The 23,452-nt window shown below is 42.8% G+C and overlaps 1 protein-coding gene across 2 annotated transcripts in view; it reads left to right on the plus strand.

Annotated features, from left to right (window-relative positions):
* The window catches only part of LOC132823637 (cadherin-8-like), a 299,713-nt gene that overhangs the window by 132,661 nt on the left and 143,600 nt on the right, over positions 1-23,452 (plus strand). The window contains exon 3 of one of the 2 annotated variants that reach the window (XM_060837572.1): positions 4,375-4,494. The exons of the other annotated variant lie outside the window; for it this stretch is intronic. Coding sequence (XP_060693555.1) covers positions 4,375-4,494 — 120 coding nt within the window. The remainder of the gene's footprint in view (positions 1-4,374; positions 4,495-23,452) is intronic. 2 annotated transcript variants of the gene reach the window in all.

Here is a 23,452-nt window from a genome sequence, read left to right on the forward strand (position 1 = left end):
TTTTATATCTTTACCCTCTCATCCTAAACCTATGCCCTCTAGTTCTGGACTTCCCAACCCCAGGGAAAAGACTTTGTCTATTTATCCTATCCATGCCCCCCATAATTTTGTAAACCTCTATAAAGTCATCCCTCAGCCTCTGACGCTCCAGGGAAAACAGTCCCAGCCTGTTCAGCCTCTCCCTGTAGCTCAGGTCCTCCAACCCTGGCAGCATCCTTGTAAATCTTTTCTGAACTCTTTCAAGTTTCACAACATCTTTCCGATAGGAAGGAGACCAGAATTGGACACAATATGCCAACAGTTGCCTAACCAATGTTCTGTACAGCCGCAACATGACCTCCCAACTCCTGTACTCAATACTCTGACCAATAAAGGAAAGCATACCAAACGCCTTCTTCACTATCCTATCTACCTGTGACTCCACTTTCAAGGAGCTATGAATCTGCACTCCAAGGTCTCTTTGTTCAGTAACCCTCCCTAGGACATTACCATTAAGTGTATAAGCCCTGCTAAGATTTGCTTTTTCATTTATCTGAATTAAATTCCATCTGCCATTTCTCAGCCCATTGGCCCATCTTGTCCAGATCCTGTTATAATCTGAGGTAACCCTCTTTGCTGTCCACTACACCTCCAATTTTGGTGACATCTGCAAACTTACTAACTGTACCTCTTATGCTCGCATCCAAATCATTTATGTAAATAACAAAAAGTAGAGGGCCCAGCACTGATCCTTGTGGCATTCCACTGGTCACAGGCCTCCAGTCTTAAAAACAACCCTCCACCACCACCCTCTGTCTTCTATCTTTGAGCCAGTTCTGTATCCTAATGGCTAGTTCTCCCTGTATTCCATGAGATCTAACCTTGCTAATCAGTCTCCCATGAGGAACCTTGTCAAATGCCTTCCTGAAGTCCATATAGATCACATCTACTGGTCTGCACTCATCAATCTTCTTTGTTACTTCTTCAAAAAACTCAATCAAGTTTGTGAGACATGATTTCGCACACACAAAGCCATATTGACTTTCCCGAATCAGTCCTTGCCTTTCCAAATACATGTACATCCTGTCCCTCAGGATTCCCTCCAACAACTGGCCCACCACCGAGGTCAGGCTCACCGGTCTATAGTTCCCTGGCTTGTCTTTACTGCCCTTCTTACACAGTGTCATCACGTTAGCCAACCTCCCATTTACCGGCACCTCATCTGTGACTATCGATGATACAAGTATCTCAGCAAGAGGCCCTGCAATTACTTCTCTCAGTTAGATTACATTACAATGTGGAAACAGGCCCTTCGGCCCAACAACTCCACACCGACCCGCCGAAGCGCAACCCACCCATACCCCTACATTTACCCCTTACCTAACACTACGGGCAATTTAGCATGGCCAATTCACCTGACCTGCACATCTTTGGACTGTGGGAGGAAACCGGAGCACCCGGAGGAAACCCATGCAGACACGGGGAGAATGTGCAAACTCCACACAGTCAGTTGCCTGAGGCGGGAATTGAACCTGGGTCTCAGGCGCTGTGAGGCAGCAGTGCTAACCACTGTGCCACCGTGCCACCCACAGAACTTCCGCAGAACTGTGGAGAACTTCCCACAGAGTTCTCGGGTATGCCTGATCAGGTCCTGGGGATTTATTCACCTTTTTCCATTTCAAGACATCCAGCACTTCCTGCTCTGTAATCTGGACATTTTGCAAGATGTCACCATCTATTTCCCTACAGTCTATATCTTCCATATCCTTTTCCACAGTAAATACTAATGCAAAATGTTCATTAAGTATCTTCCCCATTTTCTGTGGCTCCACACAAAGGCCACTTGTTGATCTGTGAGGGGCCCTATACTTTCCCTAGTTACCCTTTTGTCCTTAATTTATTTGTAAAAACCCTTTGGATTCTCCTTACATAGAGTCATAAGCATGGAAACAGACCCTTCAGTCTAAATCATTCATGCTGACTAGGTTTCCCAAACTAAACTAGCCCTATTTGCCTGTATTTGGCCCATTACGCTACATATTTTTTGTCGGATTTATATACCTGTCCAAATTTCTTATAAATATTGTAGCTGTACCTGCATCTATTGCTTCCTCTGGCAGTTCATTGTGTATATGCACCACCCTGTGTGAAAAGTTGACCCTTGAGTCCCTCTTAAATCATTTTCCTCTCACTTCAAACCTATGCTGTCTCGTTTTGAATTCCCATACCCTCAGGAAAACCCTTTGCTATTCACCATATCTATGGTAAAAATCACACAACACAAGGTTATTGTCCAACAGGTTTATTTGGAAGCACTAGTTTTCAGAGCACTGCTCCTTCATCAGGTGGTTGTGGAGAATAAGATTGTAAGACACAGAATGTATAGCAGAAGTTTACAGTGTGATGTAACTGAAATTATATATTGAAAAAGACCTGGATTGTTTGTTAAGTCTCTCATCTTTTAGAATGACCATGTTGATTTCTGTACTTTCATATGTAAATCGCAAAACTTTTTTGTAGAAGTTGCATTCTCAAGTGAGCTTTAACAATTGATGTCATGTCAGCCCAGATAATGCATTGAAGGTGTGAGCTGCCCTGTGTGAGACTGTCTGTGTCACAATGGGCAGACTGATTCTAATCTAAAAACACAGATTTACAGAATCTTACTTGGATTCATGCAGTTTTTGAGCAAAGTAAAATGTAATTCTGCAAGTACAAATTCACCCCACAAACTTATATGTGTGTGTGTGTGTGTGTGTGTGTGTGTCGGGGATGGGGGTGGGGGGGCGGTGGTTATGTATGTCTGTGAGAAAGTGTGTGCACGTAAGTGTAAAGGGATATAAGTCTGTGACAGGGTGTCTGTGGGAGTGTATGTGTGAACGGATGAGAGAGAGGGTCTTCATGAGTGTGTTTGTCTGTAGGAGAGTGTGTGTGTGCCTGTGTGTGCATGTGTCTATGTGTGTGTTAGTGCAATGGGGTCACCCATAGTGTGACATGAACCTAAAGTCCCATTTGAGGCCATCTCTATGGGTACTGAACTTGGCTACACTGCTCACACACGGACAGCTGGACACATGCACACACATGTGCGCACACACACACACACACAAACACAAACACAAACACACTCAGACACACACCAACACACTCATGCAGACCCTCTCTCATACGCTCACACATACACTCCCACACACATCCTCTCACAGACTTATACCCCCCAACACACACGCACCCACATGCACACATACACATATAAGTTTGTGGGGTGAATTTGTACTTGCAGAATTACATTTTACTTTGCTCAAAAACTGCATGAATCCATGTAAGATTCTATAAGTCCATTTTTAGATTAGAATCAGTCTGACCATTGTGGCACAGTCAGCCTCACAGGGAAGCTCACACCTTCAATACATTATCCAGGCCGACATGACACCAATTCACTTGGAAATGTAACTTTTTAAAAAAGTATCGTGATTTACATATGAAAGAACTGAAACCAACATGGTCATTCTAAAAGATGAGAGACTTAACAAATAATTCAGGTCTTTTTCAAAGTATAATTTCAGTTACATCACACTGTAAACTTTTGCTATAAATTCTGTGTCTTGCAATCTTATTTTCCACAACCACCTGATGAAGGAGCAGCGCTCTGAAAGCTAGTGCTTCCAATAAACCTGTTGGACTATAACCTGGCGTTGTGTGATCATTGTGTGGACCCCAGTCCAACATTGGTGTCTCCAAATCACCATATCCATGCCTTTCGTGGTTTTATAAACCTCTGTAAGGTTACTTCTCAACCTCCTGTGCTCCAGGGAACAAAGTCCAAGCCTAGTCAGCCTCTCTTTATAAATTAAACTCTTCAGTCCCGCTAACGTCTTTGTAAATCTTTTCTGCAATATTCCAATTTAATATTATCCTTCCTACTAGAACTGTACACAGTACTCTACAAGAGGCCTCACCAATCTCCTGAACAACTGCAACATGACATCACACTCCTGTAATCAATGATCTGAGCAACGAAGGCAAGCATGCCAAACTCTTTCTTTATCATTCTGTCTACCTATGACGCTACTTTCAAGGAACTATGTACCTGCACCCCTAGGTCTCTCTGTTCAACAATACTCCTCCAGGGCCCTACTATCAACTATGTAGTCCAGCTCAGCTTTGGCTTGTCAAAATGCAACACTTCTCATTTATCTAAGTTAATCTCCACTTGCCATACCTCAAACCTGTGTCCCAGCTGATCAAGATCCCATTGTGCTCTGAGGTAATCTTCTCCACTGTAGGTTATACCTCCAATTTTATGGTGAGAAATTGAAATGATTCAGTGGATTCATCAAAGAAATGTTGATTTTTGCTTGCTCCTGAAAATCCTTTGTTTTGCCATTCCAACAGGTACGTCAGTCATGGGGGTAACTGCAACAGATGCTGATGATCCAGTTTATGGGAACAGCGCAAAACTAGTGTACAGCATCCTGGAAGGGCAGCCATATTTTTCCATCGAGCCGCACACCGGTAAGTGATCATTGTTAACTTTTCCAATTCCCTCTTTATCTTGAGGCTTTTGCATGAACAGACACAAATGGGTTGAGTTGAGTTGTCTGGACACCCGTTTGTAATGCAGAGTGACGCCAACAGTGTGGGCTCAATTCCCACACCAGCTGAGGTTACGAATGAAGGATTCCCCTTCTCAATCTCCTCCCTTACCTGAGGCCTGGTGACCCTTAGATTAAAACACACACACACACACACACACACACACACAGTTTCTCTTTAGTGAGACTGCAGCCCTGTGGTCTGGTAAGTCTCTGGCTCACCTTAAATGCAAACTACACAGAATCTCCTTCCACGCTGCTTTGATGGTTCTTGTTGGTCATGCTTTCTGCTCATAGTAGCTGTTTCACTTATACATAAATAATAAAAGAACTGCTTTCCTCTCTGATATTTCTATAGTAGATTTTAGCCCAAGGGCCTTTGCATCCTCAGTTGTAAAACAATGTAAGCAGCTTTTGGAATACTGCATTCAGTTCTGGCCTCCCTGCTCTAGGAAAGATGTTGTGAAACTTGAAAGGGTTCAGAAAAGATTTACAAGGATATTGGCAGGGTTGGCTGGTTTGAGCTTTAGGGAGAGGCTGAATGAGCTAAGGCTGTTTCCTTGGAGCATTGGAGGTTGAGGGGTGACCTTATACAAGTTTATAAGATCATGAGGGGTATGGGTAGGGTAAAGAGACAAGGTCTTTTCCCTGGGGTGGGGGAATCCAAAACTAGAAGGCATTGGTTGAGGAAATGTTTGAAGGAACCTAAGAGGCAATTTTTCACACAAAGGGTGATGCATGTATAGAATGAGTTGCCAGAGGAAGTGATGGAGGCTGGTACAATTACAACATTTAAAAGGCATCTGGATGGGTACATGAATAGGAAGGGTTTAGAGGGATATGGGCCAACTGCTGGCAAATGGGACTAGATTAACTTAGAATATCTGGTGGGCATAGATGAGTTGGACTGAAGGGTCTGTTTCCGTGCTGCACATCTCTATATCTATTACTAATATTACAATAATTTTACTCAATATGATAGGTTGAGAATTGGCAATGCTCTTCCAAAATGAAGGAACCATGGCTCAATATCACGCCTCAGTGGTTCTAGATAAATATTGAAAATCCATTCAAATTCAGATAGTGAAGGCAAAATACTGTGGATGTTGGAAATCTTAAACAAAAATAGAAAATGCAAGAGAAATGCAAAACCTGGCCTCTACAGGCTGGTATGCTGGCAGAGAAAGTTAACAATTTGAGTCCAATATGACTCTTCTTCAGAATATTCTTTAAGCATGGTTGTATTGGATTTGAAATGTTAACTCTTAATCTCTCTCCACAGATGCTACCAGACCTGCTGAGTTTCTCCAGCAATTTCTGTTTTTAGATATTTTCCGAACCAACCCGTTTAAGATTGTTATGACCAACCTCTAGAGCAAGTTGGACTTGAACCTGGGATTCCTGGCTCAGAAAGTAGGAAGAGATTTTAATCAACCTGCTTCAAATTTTTACAACACACCTCCAGGGCAGACAGGACTTGATCCTGGGTCTTCTGACCGAAAGCTAGGGGCATTATTGCGAAAACAAATGTAACTCAATCCAGCACAGCCAATTATATCAGTTGTTTGGATAAATGGATGGCCTACTGCAGTATATTCAGTTACGTGGAACTGATTACGTGACTCTGGAAGCAGTAAGAGAGAAGACGCGAGTCTAGAATGAGGATGGGCATCTGCTGTCCTTATGATTCTATGAGCATTTGAAGAGAAAGGTCTTGAACATGAAACTAGAGAGTTATGTTTGAAAAGCAACTATGTACCAATGTAAATAGTAGAGTGTTTGGAATTTAAAAAGTCTCACATCATGCTAGGAGGAAGGAGCCTCAGGGATAGTGCATTTGCAGATACTGCTGAGAGGATGAGACATTTCCAGGGAATACTGGGTGCTTCTAGGTTTACTTTGTTCCCTTGCTGCTGTTCTTTGGTCATCCATTGTGGATGAAGACTACTGTGGTTGTACTTGGAAAGGTTAGGGAGAACATTCCTAAGATTTCTCCTTTGGCCTGCCTGAGATAGCTATCTAATGTTAATAGAAGAGGGTTCGCTCTATCTCCCCACCCTGTACCTCTGTGGTGAGCCTTGGAGACCAAATGGCGAGGGACCACAATTGTAACCTAACTTGGCAAGTGGGAAAAGCCATTGCAGCCCTCTCAGCCTTACTCGCTGACCTGATTGGAGACTAAAACTGGCCAATTATGCCAGCCCACCATTACAACTAATCTTGAACTGAATTGTTAGTTTAAAATTGCTCCCATGGTGTGGACTAGACATGGTGAGGCTCCTTCCTCCGAGCATGATGTAAGATTTTTTAAACTCCCTATGTACTCAAACACTCTACTATTTACATCTGCTCATAGTTGCTTTTCAAACATAACTCTCTAGTTTCATGTCTAAGACCTTTCTCTGGAAACGCTCATAGAATCGTACAGGACAGGAGATGATGTCAACCCTTCTACCACTGGACATTCTTCAGGGACTGAATATGCAAGTAACACTGTGATTCACCTACTTTTGTTTTTAAAACATTTATTTCCTTATTAGTTGCTCCCCCACCAAAAAATACAGCACTTCTAATTTTTTGTTTGTTTGTTTAATGACTCTGAGTTGCACAATACTTCTGGGTTATTTAGGGAAGGTGATACTATGTAGAGGTACAAGCAGGGAACAAATAGTCCACGTCAGCCAACATTCTATGCATATGTTTCACAAAGCATTATTCATTTTCCTTCCGTTGGGTAATTTTTCACGATATAGTTAAAGAGCAGCAGTTCTGGCAGCTGGTCGGAAGAGATTATTACAGAAATGAAGCAAACCATTCATTCCAATTTGTTGACTCATTTTCCCCCTCCTCTTTTTTCTTCTCTATCTCAAAGGGAGATATATGTTGCTGTTAAGATTGAGGCAATTATTTTCTTTCTATGAAGGGTTGATAGAATTTACAAGCGCACTATAATCCCCTTCTTCGTCTGTTTAAGTCTAAAACTGAGATATTTCTTTATAGCACATCCTCCGCACCGGCAGAATTGAGCAATTAGACAATGGCTGACAATTAATAGCCTCAAATTAAATTACAAAATATCTTCTGCTTGGCTGCAGATTGCCAGACAGCTCCTATGTTGGGATAGCTTAGCATACCATTTGTTAGAGCTGAGAGGACAGTATATAAGGCTATGCTGTGTACTCGTCAGAATGAGTTTGTGATCTTGCAACCTCATGATCATTCTACCTCACAACACGAAACTTGCCACCAGGCAAATTTAAACAGCGTTGCTAATCCGATCATTGTTTACACAAGCCAGACAGAGAAAACCTCCATAAAATAGTTAAGTGTCTTGTAAAATGTCTTTCTTTCAGTTCTCAGCTTGTCAGAGTGAAACCAGTGGAGCCCTCTGATAGACTTGCAGAGCATGTCTGAGTGAGGATGACAAGCCATGTTAGAATAAAGGGAATTGTAGCATTCCTCTGGATATAGCCACTGAGCATGTGCAAAGATCATAGCCGAATGAAATCTCACAGAACTGCATGAACACTGTTCCTTCTTATCTCTCTCTGTATATGGCTACGATCAATATAAACATTTGCCATTCACTCACAAAAGTACATATCTTATATCACTGCAAGCCAGGAGAAACTCAGCAGGTCTGGCAGCATCTGTGGAGAGAGGGAAACAAGAGATAATGTTTCGAGTTTGGTATGGCTATTCTTCAGAATCAGAACAGTTTGGGAAATGGTGGCACTTATACCCCATTTAAACCCTCTCAGTTCTGAAGAATAGTCATATCAGACTCAAAATGTTAACTTCTGAACAGATGCTGCCAGATCTGCTGAGTTTCTCCAGCATTATCTGTGTTTTGTTTCAGTTTTCTAGTATCAGTAGGGATTTTGCTTTGATTTGGGGAGCTGATGACCTCATGGTGGCTAGATTATTAATTCAGAAACTCAGCTCATGTTCTGGGGCCCTGGGTTTGAATCCCACCACGGCAGATGGTGGAATTTGAACGCAGTTTTTAAAAATCTGGAATTAAAATTCTAGTGATGACCGTGGAACCATTGCCAATTGTCAGAAAAAACGATTCACTAACGTCATTCAGTGAAGGACATCTGCTTTCCTCACCTGGGCTGGCCTGAAAGTGACTCCAGAGCCACAGCGATACGGTTGGCTCTCGATTGCCCTCTGAAATGGCCGAACAAGCCATTCTGTTCAACGGCAGCTAGGGACAGGGCAATAAATAGTGGCCAGCCAATGATGCCCATTCCCCAATGATAAATTAAAAAAGAATTACTACAAGCCAGATTCACTAATGCCAACTCCGAGGATTTATACATAAGCGATATAAATTTTGCATTACATACATAAAGGTATATTGATGTAACTTTAATATATTAAATCATCCAAAATCCTTGCAGTGTTGAAGCAGGCCATTCTGCCCATTGAGTCCGGGTCAACACTCTGAAGAACATTCAGCTCCCTAACCCATCCCTGTAGCCCTGCATTTTCCCATGGTTCATCCATCTAGCCTGCACATCCCATGGGGCAATTTAGCATGGCCAATCCAGCTAACCTGCACATCTTTGGACTGTGAGAGGAAACCACAGCATCATGAAAAAACCCACACAGACACGGGGAGGATGTGCAAACTCCATGCAGACATTCAATTAAAGGTAGGGGAATCAATCCTGGGTATCTGGCACTGTGAGGTAATATTCTAACCACTGAGCCACCATGCCACCCTCTTGTGCATGTAGCCATACTAATTTGACATTAAGCCAAATAAAGGGTCACTTGAGTCAAGTGATGAAACACTTGTTTTAAGATCTTAAAAGAGCAAAGAGAGGTAGAATGAGGATTGGGGATTGATTTTCAGAAATTAGTGCCCAGGTAACTAATAATAATTCCCTTCTTCCATCTGTTTAAGTCTAAAACTGAGATAATTCTTGTAATGCATCCTCCGAACCGGCAAAACTGAGCAACTAGACATTGGCTGACAATTAATAGCTTCAAATTATGATATGACTGTTAATGGTTGGTTAATTAAAATATCCAGTGAACTTTGCCAGGAGTGCGTGTGAAGCTGAGGTCTGGCTCAATTGTCATTCAGTTCATTATTTGAGCAGCATGCCAATATTGATTGGAAAGGTCCCAACTCAAAGAATATCTAATCGAGTGATCTAATGTAGGTCCACATTGCCAAAGAACACTATCAGCACCTATAGGCAGAATTTTCAAATGAGTGTTGTTTGCCTTCTTTGGAAATAGGTAAAAAGCAACACTGAAATTTACCCTGTTTAGCCTGAGGGATTATTCAAGATTTTGACTCCTGTGGGGAAGAAGGCATTTGGCCGTGTTGCATGATGTTGGTAAGGCCACTTTTTAAATACTGCTTTCAATTCTGGTTGCCTTCCACAGAAAGGATGTTTTTAAACTTGACAGGGTTCAGAAAACATTTACAAAGATATTACGGGGACCAGAGAGGTTGAATTATAATGGGAGGCTGAGTAGGCCAGGGCCATTTTCCCTGAGGTAAAAAGAATGACTGCAGATGCTGGAAACCAGAGTCTAGATTAGAGTGGTGCTGGAAAAGCACAACAGTTCAGGCAGCATCCAAGGAGCAAGAAAATCAACATTTTGGGCAAAAGCCCTTCATCAGAAATAGAGCTGATGAAGGGCTTTTGCCCGAAACGTCGATTTTCCTGCTCCTCAGATGCTGTTGACCTGCTGTGCTTTTCCAGCACCACTCTAATCTATTTTGAATAGACTATTTTGAATAATCTATATGAATATTGGAGGCTGAGGGGTGACTTTATAGGGGTTTATCAAATGATGAGGGGCATGGATAGGATGATTAGCCAAGATCTTTTTCCTAGTGTGGGGAAGTCCAAAACTGGATGGCATAATTTTAAGGATAAAAAGGGAAAAAGATAAAAAGGACCTGAGGGGGGTAACGTTTTCATGCAAAGCATGTATGGAATGAGCTGCCAGTGGAAATGGTGGAGCCTTTGCAATTACAACATTTAAAGGACATCTGGATGGGTATGATGAATAGGAAGGGTTTAGAGGGGTATGGGCAAAGTGCTGACAAATTGAATGAGGTCAGATTGGAATGTCTGGTCGGCGTGGATGAGTTGGACCAAAGGGTCTGTTTCTGTACTGTATATCTCTATGACTGACTCTATGTGTGGAAGTTGTAGCTGGTCACATTTAACCCGTCATGCTGGTGTCACTGTATAAACTGTTTGTGAGCAAAGTTTACCCTTTGAATGTTGAAGTAGGTTGATGGCAAATCATTGAGTTGATAATTGGAAGTTTTACGTTCAAAACTGTTTTGCTGATGATTTGATCTGCAGGTTAGATATTTAGAAAATTGCTTTCTTTCGAAGGGTTTGTGAGGCTACAGGTTGTTTTAGCCAAATATTAGGCAAAGGCAAAAATAATAAGGAGGAATGTAAACAAGTCACAGGTCATTATGTTATTTTACAAATCGCAGTGTGTTGGTACAGTACTTGCTCATTGTTAATGCTTAGTAACCATGGTAACAAAATAAAATACAGCATCTCTGTTGGACTAACGAGTGCCTCGTGATTGTGTTGCTGAGTTTGTAGCCCAGTAACAGAGGGTCAGTTAGCTTCGTTGGTTTATAATGCAGAGTTATGCCAGCAGCATAGGTTCAATTCTCACACTAGCCTAGGTTACTAGGAAGGACTCTCCTTCTCATCCTCTCCCCTCACTTGAGGTGACCCGCAAATTAAAGTCACCACAAATCATCTTTATAATGAGAGAGGTACTCTATGGTCTGGTGGGACTCCGGCAATCTTAACATCATTCCAGAAGTCCAGGCAATGTTCTAGGCATCTCTTGTTCAAATTGCAATCAGGTGGATTATAGAATTTGAAATCCATTTGAACAATTAATTAGAAATAAGTTTATTGTCACATTTACTCAAATACAGGGATACAGGAGTACAGTGAAAAGTGTACAAGGCTACCATCTCCAGTGCAATCTTAAGTAGAAAGATACCGAGGTACAAATTCTTAGATATAAAGTAGAAAAATAAAGAAATTAAGTTAAAAGTTCAGCATTACAGACTTCTAAAACAGAGAAAGAGGGGGAAAAATAAATGTAGATGGAGCAGACGAGACTGTGCTGGACTTCATCTTGAAGTGAGGGGTCCACGCTGAAATACTCCTAGCATCATATAATGTCAAAACGGAGGTAGACCATTTGGCCCATTGAAACTAAAAGCCTAACAAGACCATTGTCAATTTCTCTAAAAGCTCAGCTGGAAAGAAACCTTCTGTGCTTACCTGCTCTGGCCGACATGTCACTTCAGAGACACAGCAGTGCTGTCGGCACTCAACAGCCCCAGTAAACCATTCAGTTCTATCAGCCACTAGACAGGATAAGTGGGATAAAACCAGATGGACAGTGAATTAATTAAATAAGGAACCAGAAATGATAACGGCAAACACAGCCCTGGTGACCATATATAGTCCTTCTTGCTTATATCTAGGGACTAATATCAAAATTAGGAGAGCTATCATAGAGTCTACAGCACAGGTAACAATCCTTTGGCCCATCTAGTTTATGCTTGTCAAATGCAACAATCTAACTATTCTAATCCTATTTTCTACTCCATAGCCTTATATACCTAAGTATACATATAAATACTTCTTAAATGTTGTGAGGATCTCTGCCTCGATCACCAGTCAGTTCTAGATACCCGTCACCCTTTAAAGAGAGAAAAAAAATCCTCACGTGTCCTCTAAACATCTGACCCATACCATAAATCCATGTCCTTACTCATTGATCCCACAACTAAAGGAAAAGTTCTTTCTTTTCTACATTCTCAAAAGTCATCGTAATTTTACACATTCAAACTGGGGATTTGATTTGAGTTATTTATTTGTTGTTACATTATTTATGACAAATATAGTGAAAAGTGTTGTTTAGTGTTGTCACTCTCCACTGCCATCTTAAAACACAGAAAATAAACCAAAACATTGAATATAAAGCCAGAAAAATAAAACAATGGAGGCAATGGCCGACTGGTATTATCACTGGACTGTTAATCCAGAGACACAGATAATGTTCCAGGGGCTCGGGTTTGAATTGATGGAATTTGAATTCAATAAAAATCTGTAGTTAAGAGTCTAATGATGGCCACTGATTGTCAATTGTTGGGAAAAACCCATCTGGTTCACTTAAAATCTTTGGGGAAGGAAATTACCATCCTTACCTGGCCTGGCCTAGATGTGACTCCAGACCCACAGCAGTGTGGTTGGCTCTTAGCTGCCTTCTGAGCGATTGGAGATGGGCAGCAACACTATCATCTCATGAATGAATAAGAAAAACAATTCTTCCTCAGTCTTCTCTGTTCCAAGAAAAATATTACAGTCTTTCTAATTTCCCTTTGTAACTAGTCCACCACAAGCTTGAGAATTTAAATTATGATAATAGATAATTTAGGCCTGTTTCCTGTAGAATTTGGAAGGTTAAGTAGTGATTGAATCAAAGTCATCAAAATATTAACAGGAATTGGCAGGGTAGACAAAGATAAACTATTTCCACTGGTTGGAGTTTCCAGAACTAAATGGTCAGACCATTCAGAAGAGACGTTAGGAAGCTCTTCTACACACAGAGAGTGGTAGATGGTTGGAACTCTCTTCCACAAATGACAGAGGATGCTGGATCAGTTGTTAATTTTAAACTTGAGACAGATAATGTTTTGTTCAGCAAAGGTGGTGAGGGTTTGTGCCGATGTGTACAGAGTTCAGACGCAGATCAGCAATGATCCCATTGAATGGTAGAACAGGCTCAAAGGGAATGGCCTAATCCTGTTCATATGTTCATAACTGCTTTAATCCTAAAGGACATAGCTGCTAGACTGAGCCAATTGCAGATGGTGAAGGAACCAACAAGAGGAAAAATAACATTCCTGACCTTATCCTCATCCAACAGTAAGAATACATTCCCATTAGTCGGTTTCTGGAGCCCATCCTCTCACTCTCCAACTGAGACTGACCCCAGCCTCCAAGGAGCTGGTGTCTGTGCTGGGCTTATCCTATTCTCCTGATAGAAAATGAGGACTGCAGATGCTGGAGATCAGAGTTGAAGAATGTGCGCTGGGAAAGCACAGCCAGTCAGGCAGCATCCGAGGAGCAGGAGAATCGACGTTTCGGGCATTAGCTCTTCATCAGGAATGAGGAAGTGGCCCAAAGGGGCTGAGAGATAAATGGGACGGGGTGGGGCTGGAGGGAAGCTAGCTGATTATCCTGGGCCTTCTCCACCGCCAAATCCTTACCACCCGACGCCTGGAGGAAGAACACGTCACCTTCTGCCTTGGGACATTCCAACCACATGGGTTCAATGTGGATTTCACTGATTTCCTCATTTCCCTTCCCCACCTTATCCCAGATCCAGCCTTCCAACTCGGCACCGCCCTTATGACCTGTCCTACGTGTTCATCTTCCTTCCCACCTATTCGCTCCACTCTTTTCTCCAACCTATCATCTTCACCCCCAACTTCATTTGCCTATAGCATCATCAGCTACCTTCCCCCTGGCCCCTCCTCCTCCTATTTATGTTGCAGCCCCCTTGGGCCATCCCCTCATTCTTGATGAAGGGCTTATGCCCGAAACGTCGATTCTCCTGTTCTTCGAATGCTGCCTGAGCAGCTGTGCTTTTCCAGCACCAGATTTTTCAACTCACTACTCTCCTGGTGGTGAGACATACATGTCTATTGTCTCACCAGATGCAGATCTCACCTCCAACCTATCCTGTTCAATAAGACACTGAACCAAGATCTAAGCTGTTGTTTTTGAGAATGAATCCAAGGATGGTGTAGAGTTATAGTTTTCAATCAGATATTTTTCAGTAGCTTGAACCACCTTTCGATCCCTGGTTCTGAACACTGGATCTATTTAAGGAGTGTGAATAGTTGACAAATGCTTTAGGGCAAAGGAATCTCCCTATAATACAAGAAAGTAGGTAAATGCAATAGACAAGGAAATTGACACAATTAATTACACAGAGAACAGCAGTACCATTAAATACACTATTAGCTAAATTGACACTATCTAACATTATCCTATTGACACACAGAAAACAACAGTTTTAATCAAGAAATGTTTAATCAGACTCCTTACCCCTGGGGTCCCTACACTGTTCCTACTTGCCTTCCCCTCTGTGTTAGCTCGGTCAGAACTAGGTCTCGGGAGTTTGAGCTCACCACTGGGAACAGTGCGGTTTTGAAGTACATCTGAGGTTCTTGCTGTCGGTCCTCTTGGTTCAGAACAGGCTGGTGTCTGGAAGCTGTTGTTGAGATAGCACTTGGTTGGCATGCTCCCTCTCAGACGTCCTTTGTCCCAGTGATGCTCTTGCTTTGACTTCCCGATTCAGCTCCTTCATTCCGCCTCTCGATTCAGCATTCCCTTCAGATTTCCTTCGGAAGTTGCTTGTTGTGGGTGGAAGGCCATGGGAACTCTGCTTGTTGCTGAAAAAGGCCACTCCTCTGGTGGGATCAGGGTTGGCGGTTATTCTGACTGAGGGCCCCATTATATCACCACAAATCTTCATGTCCTCTTCTGAGGTTAATTGGCTTTCTGATGCTTAGAGAATGTATGAATGGGTTTTGATTGAGGTTGAATGTGCAGTATCTCTGCAAACCCCAGACTGTCTGCACCGCGTAGCCAGAGGTGTAAAAGGTGTCTCAGTCTAGGCTCTGTTGTTTTCGGTTGATTGTTCTTTGCAAGAAGCGGTGTACATTGGGATTCCTGGCTGAACAATAATCCCAGAGGTCGATCTCCATTCCCATTTCCTGCGGGTTGAGTGTTTCCTGCAAACTCATTCCAGCTTTCATTTTTGGTTTATAATGCTTTGAAAGTCCAGGATTCTGTTCAAAATCCAGAGGTTTTGTCCATATGTTTTAAATATTGGGGATTTCTGCTTGATGTTACAATGATGTATCTTTATCATCATCACCGTCTCCGTCATGTTCCTCCACTGCCTGGCTAAGCTGCACATCTCAGGTATTTGAAAGGAGATGTCTAAAAGAGTAGGTTGTGTGTTTACCCCATCTGCCTCTGAGAGATTGGAAGAAATGCTTGAAAAGTGGTTGACTGACAAACTCTAACAATATTTAAGCAGTAACTCATGATATTTGGGGGTTAGTTAACTCAGTAAGCTGGACAGCTTCTTTGTGATTCAGAGTGGGTCCAATTCTTGTGGCAGCTGAGGTTATTGTGAAGAACTCTCCTGCTCAACTTATTCCCCACCCCCACCTCACCCAAGGTGTAGTGACCCTTATGTTAATTCACTACTAGTTGTCTCTCTATAATGGGAGAGCATGACAATGATGACTTGGCTTTCACTTAGCTGTTCACTTATGTGGCTATAGCCTCCATGAGTATGGGCCAAGTGAGGAAAATGGGATTCACATAGTCAGGTCCTTGTTGACCAGCACAGACACACTACCAAATGACCCCCCCTTCTTTGCCGTAATTCAGTCGATAATGCCACCATTGTCTTCTCCATGGTGATAAGGACATGTCGATCTGTTACACTCTGGTTTACTCCTGCTGCTTCGAATTGTGTACACCTTGTCCCATCAGAGAGACAGAGAGGCGTAGCAGTCTAAGGAGTAACATCTAAATCGGTTATGCCGCCATGGCTAAATAGCTAACGATGTGTACAAGGTGTCAGATACAAGTGCGAGACTTTCTGCAGCGCGAAGTAGATGAGAGCTTTGTTGTTTATTGTAAGGGAATCTGGGATGGCAGAGTTTTCTGAAGCAAAATGTTTTGATGAGCTCGGCCTGTATCCATTGGAGTTCAGAGATTGAGATGTTATCTTATGGAAATATATGGAATTCTGAGGGTTGCTGAGAGGATGTTTTTCCCATGAAGAGGCTACGGTCCAGATTTTCACCATAATCAACAGCATTGCCTCTGTGGCAAAAGTTCTGATAAACCTTGGGAATCCCAAGTCCCGATCCTAAACCTGTCAATTCAAGGAGACGAGATGGGGGGAGGGGAGAGATCTGTAGTTCACACAAGTGTGGTTCCCAAAGATGGCTGATAATTTCAGTGACTGACTGCATCCACTGAAAAGGATTTGTGGAATTCCTGGTGTCCGGGACCCAGGGTGTGGAGATTAGACCAAATAAGAAGGGGCCTCTTCTCAGGGCATTTGTTTTGGATCACAAGGGTTGCCCATTGGAAAGGTTGAGTGACCCTTCAGATCTGGCCCTTGGACAACTTTGGGAGAAGTAAGGCACTCTGTGGGATTATGAAAAGTAGCAATGATTGTACGTAAAATGTTCCAAAACCTATTATTAATAATTCATTAATCACATGTGAGCATTGCTGGCTCGGCCAGAATTTATTGCTTAATCCAATTGAACTTCAGAAGGTGATAGTGAGGCACATTATTGAACCTGTGCAGTCCTTAAAGTAGAAGAACGTTCTCAATGCTATTAGGGAGGTAGTTCCAGGATTCTGACCCAACAACAGTGAAGGAACAACAATGCTTTCCAAGTCAAGACGGTGAGTGGCTAGGAGGAGAAATTTGGTATTCCCTTGTGCCAGCTGCCTTGTCCTTTAAGGTGGAAGTGTTTGTGGATTTGGAAGGTGCTGTCAAAGGTGGCTTGTTCTGGTCTATCTTGTAGATGACACACAACGCTACCACCAGACATTCAGTGTGAAGGGAGTGAATATTGAAGATGGTGCATTAGCTGCCAATCAAATAGGATGCTTTGTCCTGGATGGTGTTGAACTTCTTGAGTGTTGCTGGAATCACACTCATCTAGACAAGTGGAGAGTATTCCATTACACTCCTGACTTGTGCCTTGTAGATTGGGGACAGTATTTTGGAGACATGAGTTGAGTTACTGTCTGCAAAATCCTAAATTTTGACCTGTTCTTGTAGCCACAATATTGACAAGGACAGTCCAATTCAGTTCTCTGGTCAATGCCAACACACAGGATTGGAGGTTTCAGAAATGGTAAGGTCATTAGACATCAAGGAAATATGTCTGCGATATCTTTTGTTAAAGATGGTCATTATTTTCCTGGCACGAATGTTTCTTATGACTTATCAGGGCAAGCTGGTAGGTTGTCTACATCTTGTGGATGTGGACAAGGCTATTTCACTATCTGAGGAGTCACCAACTGCACTGCACGTTTTGCAATCATCAGAAAAATTCTGACTTTATGTTGGAGACAAACTCATCACCAATTAGTTGAATAACATTGAGCCTAGGACACTAGGCTAGGAAATTCCTGCAGTAATGCCCTAGCACTGACATAATTAATCTCCATAAAGCATCACAATCTTCCTTTGTGCTAGGTATGACTGCAACAAGCAAAGAACCCCCATCCCCACAGACTGAAACCGAGTCCCATTTATCAGGGATGCTGTCCGTTTTATCTTCTTGACTGGACATCTAGCAGGTCAAAAATGTGAGGTATAAGCGACCATTCCTAAAGGTCGGGATTGTGGAGCCAGGGTGTCCCCATTCTCTGTGCACTCACCCCAGGGACAAAAATCAGAATCAGAATTCCGTAATTCTCCTATGAAGTGTCTTGGAACGTCGCCTTACACAGGTGGAAAAACGTTTAAATTTTCATCAGGGATTCGTGGCAGTGTCCCTACCGATAGGCAAGGAGGACTGGGTTCAGGACCCACCTGCCCCAGACATGTAATGTATCTGAACAGGTCAGCTAACAGTATCTGTGAGTTGTTGTTGGTAGCTTACCTCACAAAAACATATCCATCTTGAAAGTTTAATTCGTCCAAAATGCACAGTTCCATTTTCGCACATTCCACTTTAGCCTTTCCTTAACTACTTTTTTTTTTGGGAAACATGCTTCCTGATTTGACTTCAGAATCGATCAGCTTTATTTTCAGGTCAACTCTCCCATAAATTATTAGCTCCCTCCCAGTGGGGACCATGTCTTGCACCCGGTAAACTCCTTTCAATATTTCCAAAACCCTGCAGCATTCTGAACTCAAGGAATTGTGAAATCCACAGCAAGTAGATGTAACCTCCTTTTGTATTGTGTTTCTTGAATCTATTATCCTTGAGGGGAAAATGCTTGGAGATCCTGTGCCGCAGTGTAAGCGTAGGACACAATGTTTCAATTGTCACGTTGAACCTACATGATTCTTACAACCATTCTCTGAACGGAGGGAGGATTTGGGCACATTTGGTGTAGCATAGATCACTGTCTTTTTCCCTCTGGATTTGGGTGCATGTGTGATCCCTGGAGATGCAGGAAGGCTTTTATTCATTCTTATCTTCATGCATATAAAAGTAAGCCTTGGATTCATGACACCAACAGCATTGAGAATAGACCATTGAACTCCTTAGAGAATGTATTAAGTCAGTTGGTTACAGCAAAAATTCCATGTAAGATAATTTACTACCTACTGCTTTGGTACTTTGAAGCTCAATGAATGATTTTGTAGTAATAAAACTTCAATTCCCACACCATTGTCTTTAGCTGACTCTCTAGTCCAGACTCTCTAGTTAACATTCACCAAAGTTTCACCTACACGTCCGACATGTCATTTATTGTGTCTGTTGCTCCCTATGTGGTATCCACCACATTGAGGAGACAAGACGACTTCTCGCAGAGCGCTTCAGGGAACATCTCCGGGACACCCGCACCAATCAACCCCACCGCCCCATAGCCAAACATTTCAACTCCCCCTCCCACTCTGCCGAGGACATACATACATGTCCTGGGCCACCCGACGCCCGGAAAAAGAACACCTCATCTTCCGCTTTGGGACCCTTTAACCTCATGACATTAATGTGGACTTCACCAGTTTCCTCATTTCACTTCCTCCCATCTTACCCCAGTTCCAATCGTCCAGCTCAGCACCAACCTCATGACCTGTCCCACCTGTCAATCTTCCTTCCCACCTATCCATTCCACTCTCCTCTCTGACCTATCACCTTTACCCCCACCTCCATCCACCTATTGCACTCTCAGCTACTTCTCCTCAACGCCACCCACCTTCCATTTTTCTCTCCACCCCAGAGGCTCCCAGGCTCATTCCTGATGAAGGGCTTTTGCCCGAAATGTCAATTTTCCTGCTCCTCAGATGCTGCCTGACCTGCTGTACTTTTCCAGCACCACTCTGATCTTGTGTCTTGGCCCGATTGTCTCCTCAGGGTCACATGTTTCTCCCAGAGGTCTTTGTGTGACTGAACATAGCTGTTTACTGATTCTCAGATCTTTGGTTCAGGATGGCCCATGAGATAATGCATTCTGGAATGAAAAGATTGCTTCCTTCTCTTCCACCAATCCACCTTATCAGTCACGTATTTGAATGCAATTTGGAACACAGGACTAGGCCATTCAGTCCCTCCAGTTTGTTCTACCATTCAGTGAGATCATGGCTGACCTGTGGTCATGTGTTTGGTCTATATTCCTTAAGACTTTGCTCAACAAAGATTACAGTCAGTTCTTCTGTGAAGCACATTTCTTCAATGCAAGTTGGCTGTAATGTGATTAAATAATTTAGACAGTTAGTTATAGAAAACGAACTTTCCTTTCCTGTAGTGGAAATAATGTGATTCTGGCCCCAGTGGATTGAATGGTGCTGCTGCTATGCGATTTTCTTATAATGCGGGATCGCACAGGAATGGAACTGTCGTGTTATATCAGAATCGATGGTATCGAAAATTTAAAATTAACAATTGATCCAGTATCCATTGTTGTTTGTGGAAGAGGGATTCAAACCTCTACCAACCTTGCTGTGCAGAATTGTTTCTCAACATTTCTTCAGAATGGTCTGGTCCTAATTCATTTTGTGTTTATTCATTCATAGGATGTGGCATCACTGGTTGGACCAGCATTTATTGCCCATCCCGCGTTGTCCGAGAGAAGGTGGGGGTGAGCTGCCTTCTCACAGTCTACCTGCTTTTGGGTGACCCACGCTGACACTATGACCTATAGTTCTCAAATTGTTTATGTTTATCTACCCTGCCTTTTCCCGTTAATGTCTTGAAGATTTTGATCAGATTATCCACTTAGACTTAGTGATGCAGCCCAGGGAGCAAGCTGTGGCCATTTTGATAGCTCCTCCCAGGCACTCAATGTTACCATGCTTCAGTTAAAACTTTAGAGTATATGTTTTGTTGTCCCCTGAAACTGAAACCATGTGAGAGTTGAGAGGTTAAGGTTAGAGGGGAAAGAATAAAAGGGAACCTGAATGGCAACGTTTTTACACAGAGGGTGGTAAGCATATGGGATGAGCTGCCAGTGGAAGTGGTTGAGGTGCGTATATTAACAATATTTAAAAGGCATTTGGATAGGAAAAGGTTTGAAGGATATGGGCCAAGTGCAGAAAAATAGAGTTAGCGTGAAAGGACATTTTGGTCAGCATTGACCAGTTTGGGTGAAGGGCCTTCTCTGTGCTATAGGACCCTATGGCTCTAACAGGACCTAGTGAAGGAGATGTTTTGAAGCCATACGGACTTAGTGCCTGGTCTTTTTATAAGTAGTTTTTATCACAGGAGGCACACACTGAAGGGCGTTTCAGAGACAGGGTGGGAAAAGCAGGTGGAGGTAAGGGTCAATAGGTTGAGGAATGGCAGATGGAGTTCAATATATATTAATATGAGGTGTTGCCTTTTGGTAAAACAAACAGGGGCAGGACTATACAATTAAAAGTAGGGCCTTGAGCAATATTGTAGAACAGACAGAGCTATGGATTCAGGGACATAACTCTTCCAAGTTTGCACAACATCTGGACAGGGTGGTTAAGAAGGCGCTTGGCACACTTGCCCTTCATTGCTCACACCTTTGAGTACATGAATTTGGACATTATGTTAAGGTCATGATTAGATTAGATTCCTGACAGTACGGCCCAACAAGTCCACACTGACCCTCCGAAGCGTAACCCACCCAGGCCCATTCCCCTACTCTGTATTTACCCCCGACTAACGCATCTAACACTATGGACAATTTAGCATGGCCAATTCACCTAACCTGCACATCTTTGGATTGTGGGAGGAAACCAGAGCACCCGGAGGCAACCCACACAGAGAGAATGTGCAAACTCCACACTGACAGCCCCCCGAGGCTGGAATCGAACCCGAGTCTATGATTCTATTTCTTTACTATTGCAAAGTCAAAATCCTGGAAATCCCTTCCTACCCCTGCTGTGGGTGTACCTGCATCAGAGAGACTGTAGCAGCTCAAACGATCATGGCAGTTAGCAATTGGAATCAAATAAAGCCTTTGCCAGAGATACTCGCATCCCATGAATGAATGATGAATTTTGCATAATATAGTACCCTTTAGTTGCACTTATACTTTCATCTATCGTATTTATGATTCTGGTTGTAAAAGGTGTCTCATAAAGTGTCATATCCCAAGGCACATCACAGGAGCACAATGTGGGAGCAGTTTATATCAAGCCAAAGTATGAGCCATTAACTCCTTATCATGAGAGCTGCCACGGACCTTGTGTATATTTAAAGCTGAGATCGATAGATTCTTTCAGTTGGGGAATCAAGGATTATGGGGGAAAAGCAGGAAAGTAGATGTGAGGAATGTTGGATCAACCATGATCCTATCAAGTTTTGAGAAGATTTGTAGCTCAGGTTGAGGTTCTGGATGTAGGTTTGCTCACTGAGCTGGAAGGTTCATTTCTAGACATTTCGTTACCTTCCTAGGTAACATCTTCAGTGGGCCTCCAAGCGAAGCACTGCTGATAATTCCTGCTTTCTATTTATATGTTTGGGTTTCTTTGGGAAACGAACCTTCCAGCTCAGCGAGCAAACTTACATCCATGATCCTATTGAATGGCAGAGCAGTCTCTATAGGGCCGACACCCATTCCTGTTCCTTATGGTTGTATAAGACAGGTGACCAAGTGCTTGGCCAAAGAGATAATGTTGCTGCTTTGATTCTGCCGTGGTTCTCATGCCTCAGGTCACGACTAAAGGTTAGACCTAAACATTTCTGAAAATGGTAAGAATGGAGCAAGAGGCAATTTAATCTGCACTGCTCAGGGGAGGGAGGCAGGCAGTGCTGGTGGAACCAGCTAATTTATCAAAATCCCCCTTTCACAATCAGTCTACAAATCTTCTTTAAATATTTATCCGATTAGGACATACAACATAGAACATAGAACAGTACAGCACAGTCCAGGCCCTTCAGCCCTCGATGTTGTGCCAACCTTTTATCCTACTTTATGATTAGACTAACCTACATTTTAATATCATTCATGAGCCTGTACAAGTTTTGCTAAAATGCCCCTAATGTATCTGACTCTACCACCACTGCTGGCAGTGCATTCCACGCACCCATCACTCTCTCTGCAAAGAATCTACCCTAAATCTTCCTCCAAACTACTTAAAATTATGTTCCGTTGTGATAGACATTTCTGCCCTGGAGAAAAGTTTTTGACTATCCACTCTATTTATGCCTCTCATCATCTTGTACCCCTGTATCAATTCACCTCTCATCCTTCTTCGCTCCAATGAGAAAAGCCCTAGCTCCCTCAACCTTTCTTCATAAGGCATGCCCTCCAGTCCAGGCAGCATCCTGGTACATCTCCTCTGCACCCTCTGTAAAACTTCCACATTCTTCCTATAGTGAGGGGACCAGAGCTGAACACAATAGTCCAAGTGTGGTCCAACCAGAGCTCCCTAGAGCAGCTCTGAAACTCAATCTCCCTGCTAGTGAAAGCCTACACACTATAAGCCTTCCTTTTGTGAAATTCAAACAACCTTCACCTTTCAGGCAATGCATGATAGATCATAACAACTGTGGACCTGCAAATATCAATATATTCAGGTCAAGTGCAGCAATGAGGAGGTGGGGGAGTTGGAGGCAGCAAAGGAATATTGCACCCAGTTGCACA

This window comes from Hemiscyllium ocellatum, chromosome 17 (genome assembly GCF_020745735.1).
Source record: "Hemiscyllium ocellatum isolate sHemOce1 chromosome 17, sHemOce1.pat.X.cur, whole genome shotgun sequence".
In the NCBI taxonomy this organism is placed as follows: domain Eukaryota; kingdom Metazoa; phylum Chordata; class Chondrichthyes; order Orectolobiformes; family Hemiscylliidae; genus Hemiscyllium; species Hemiscyllium ocellatum.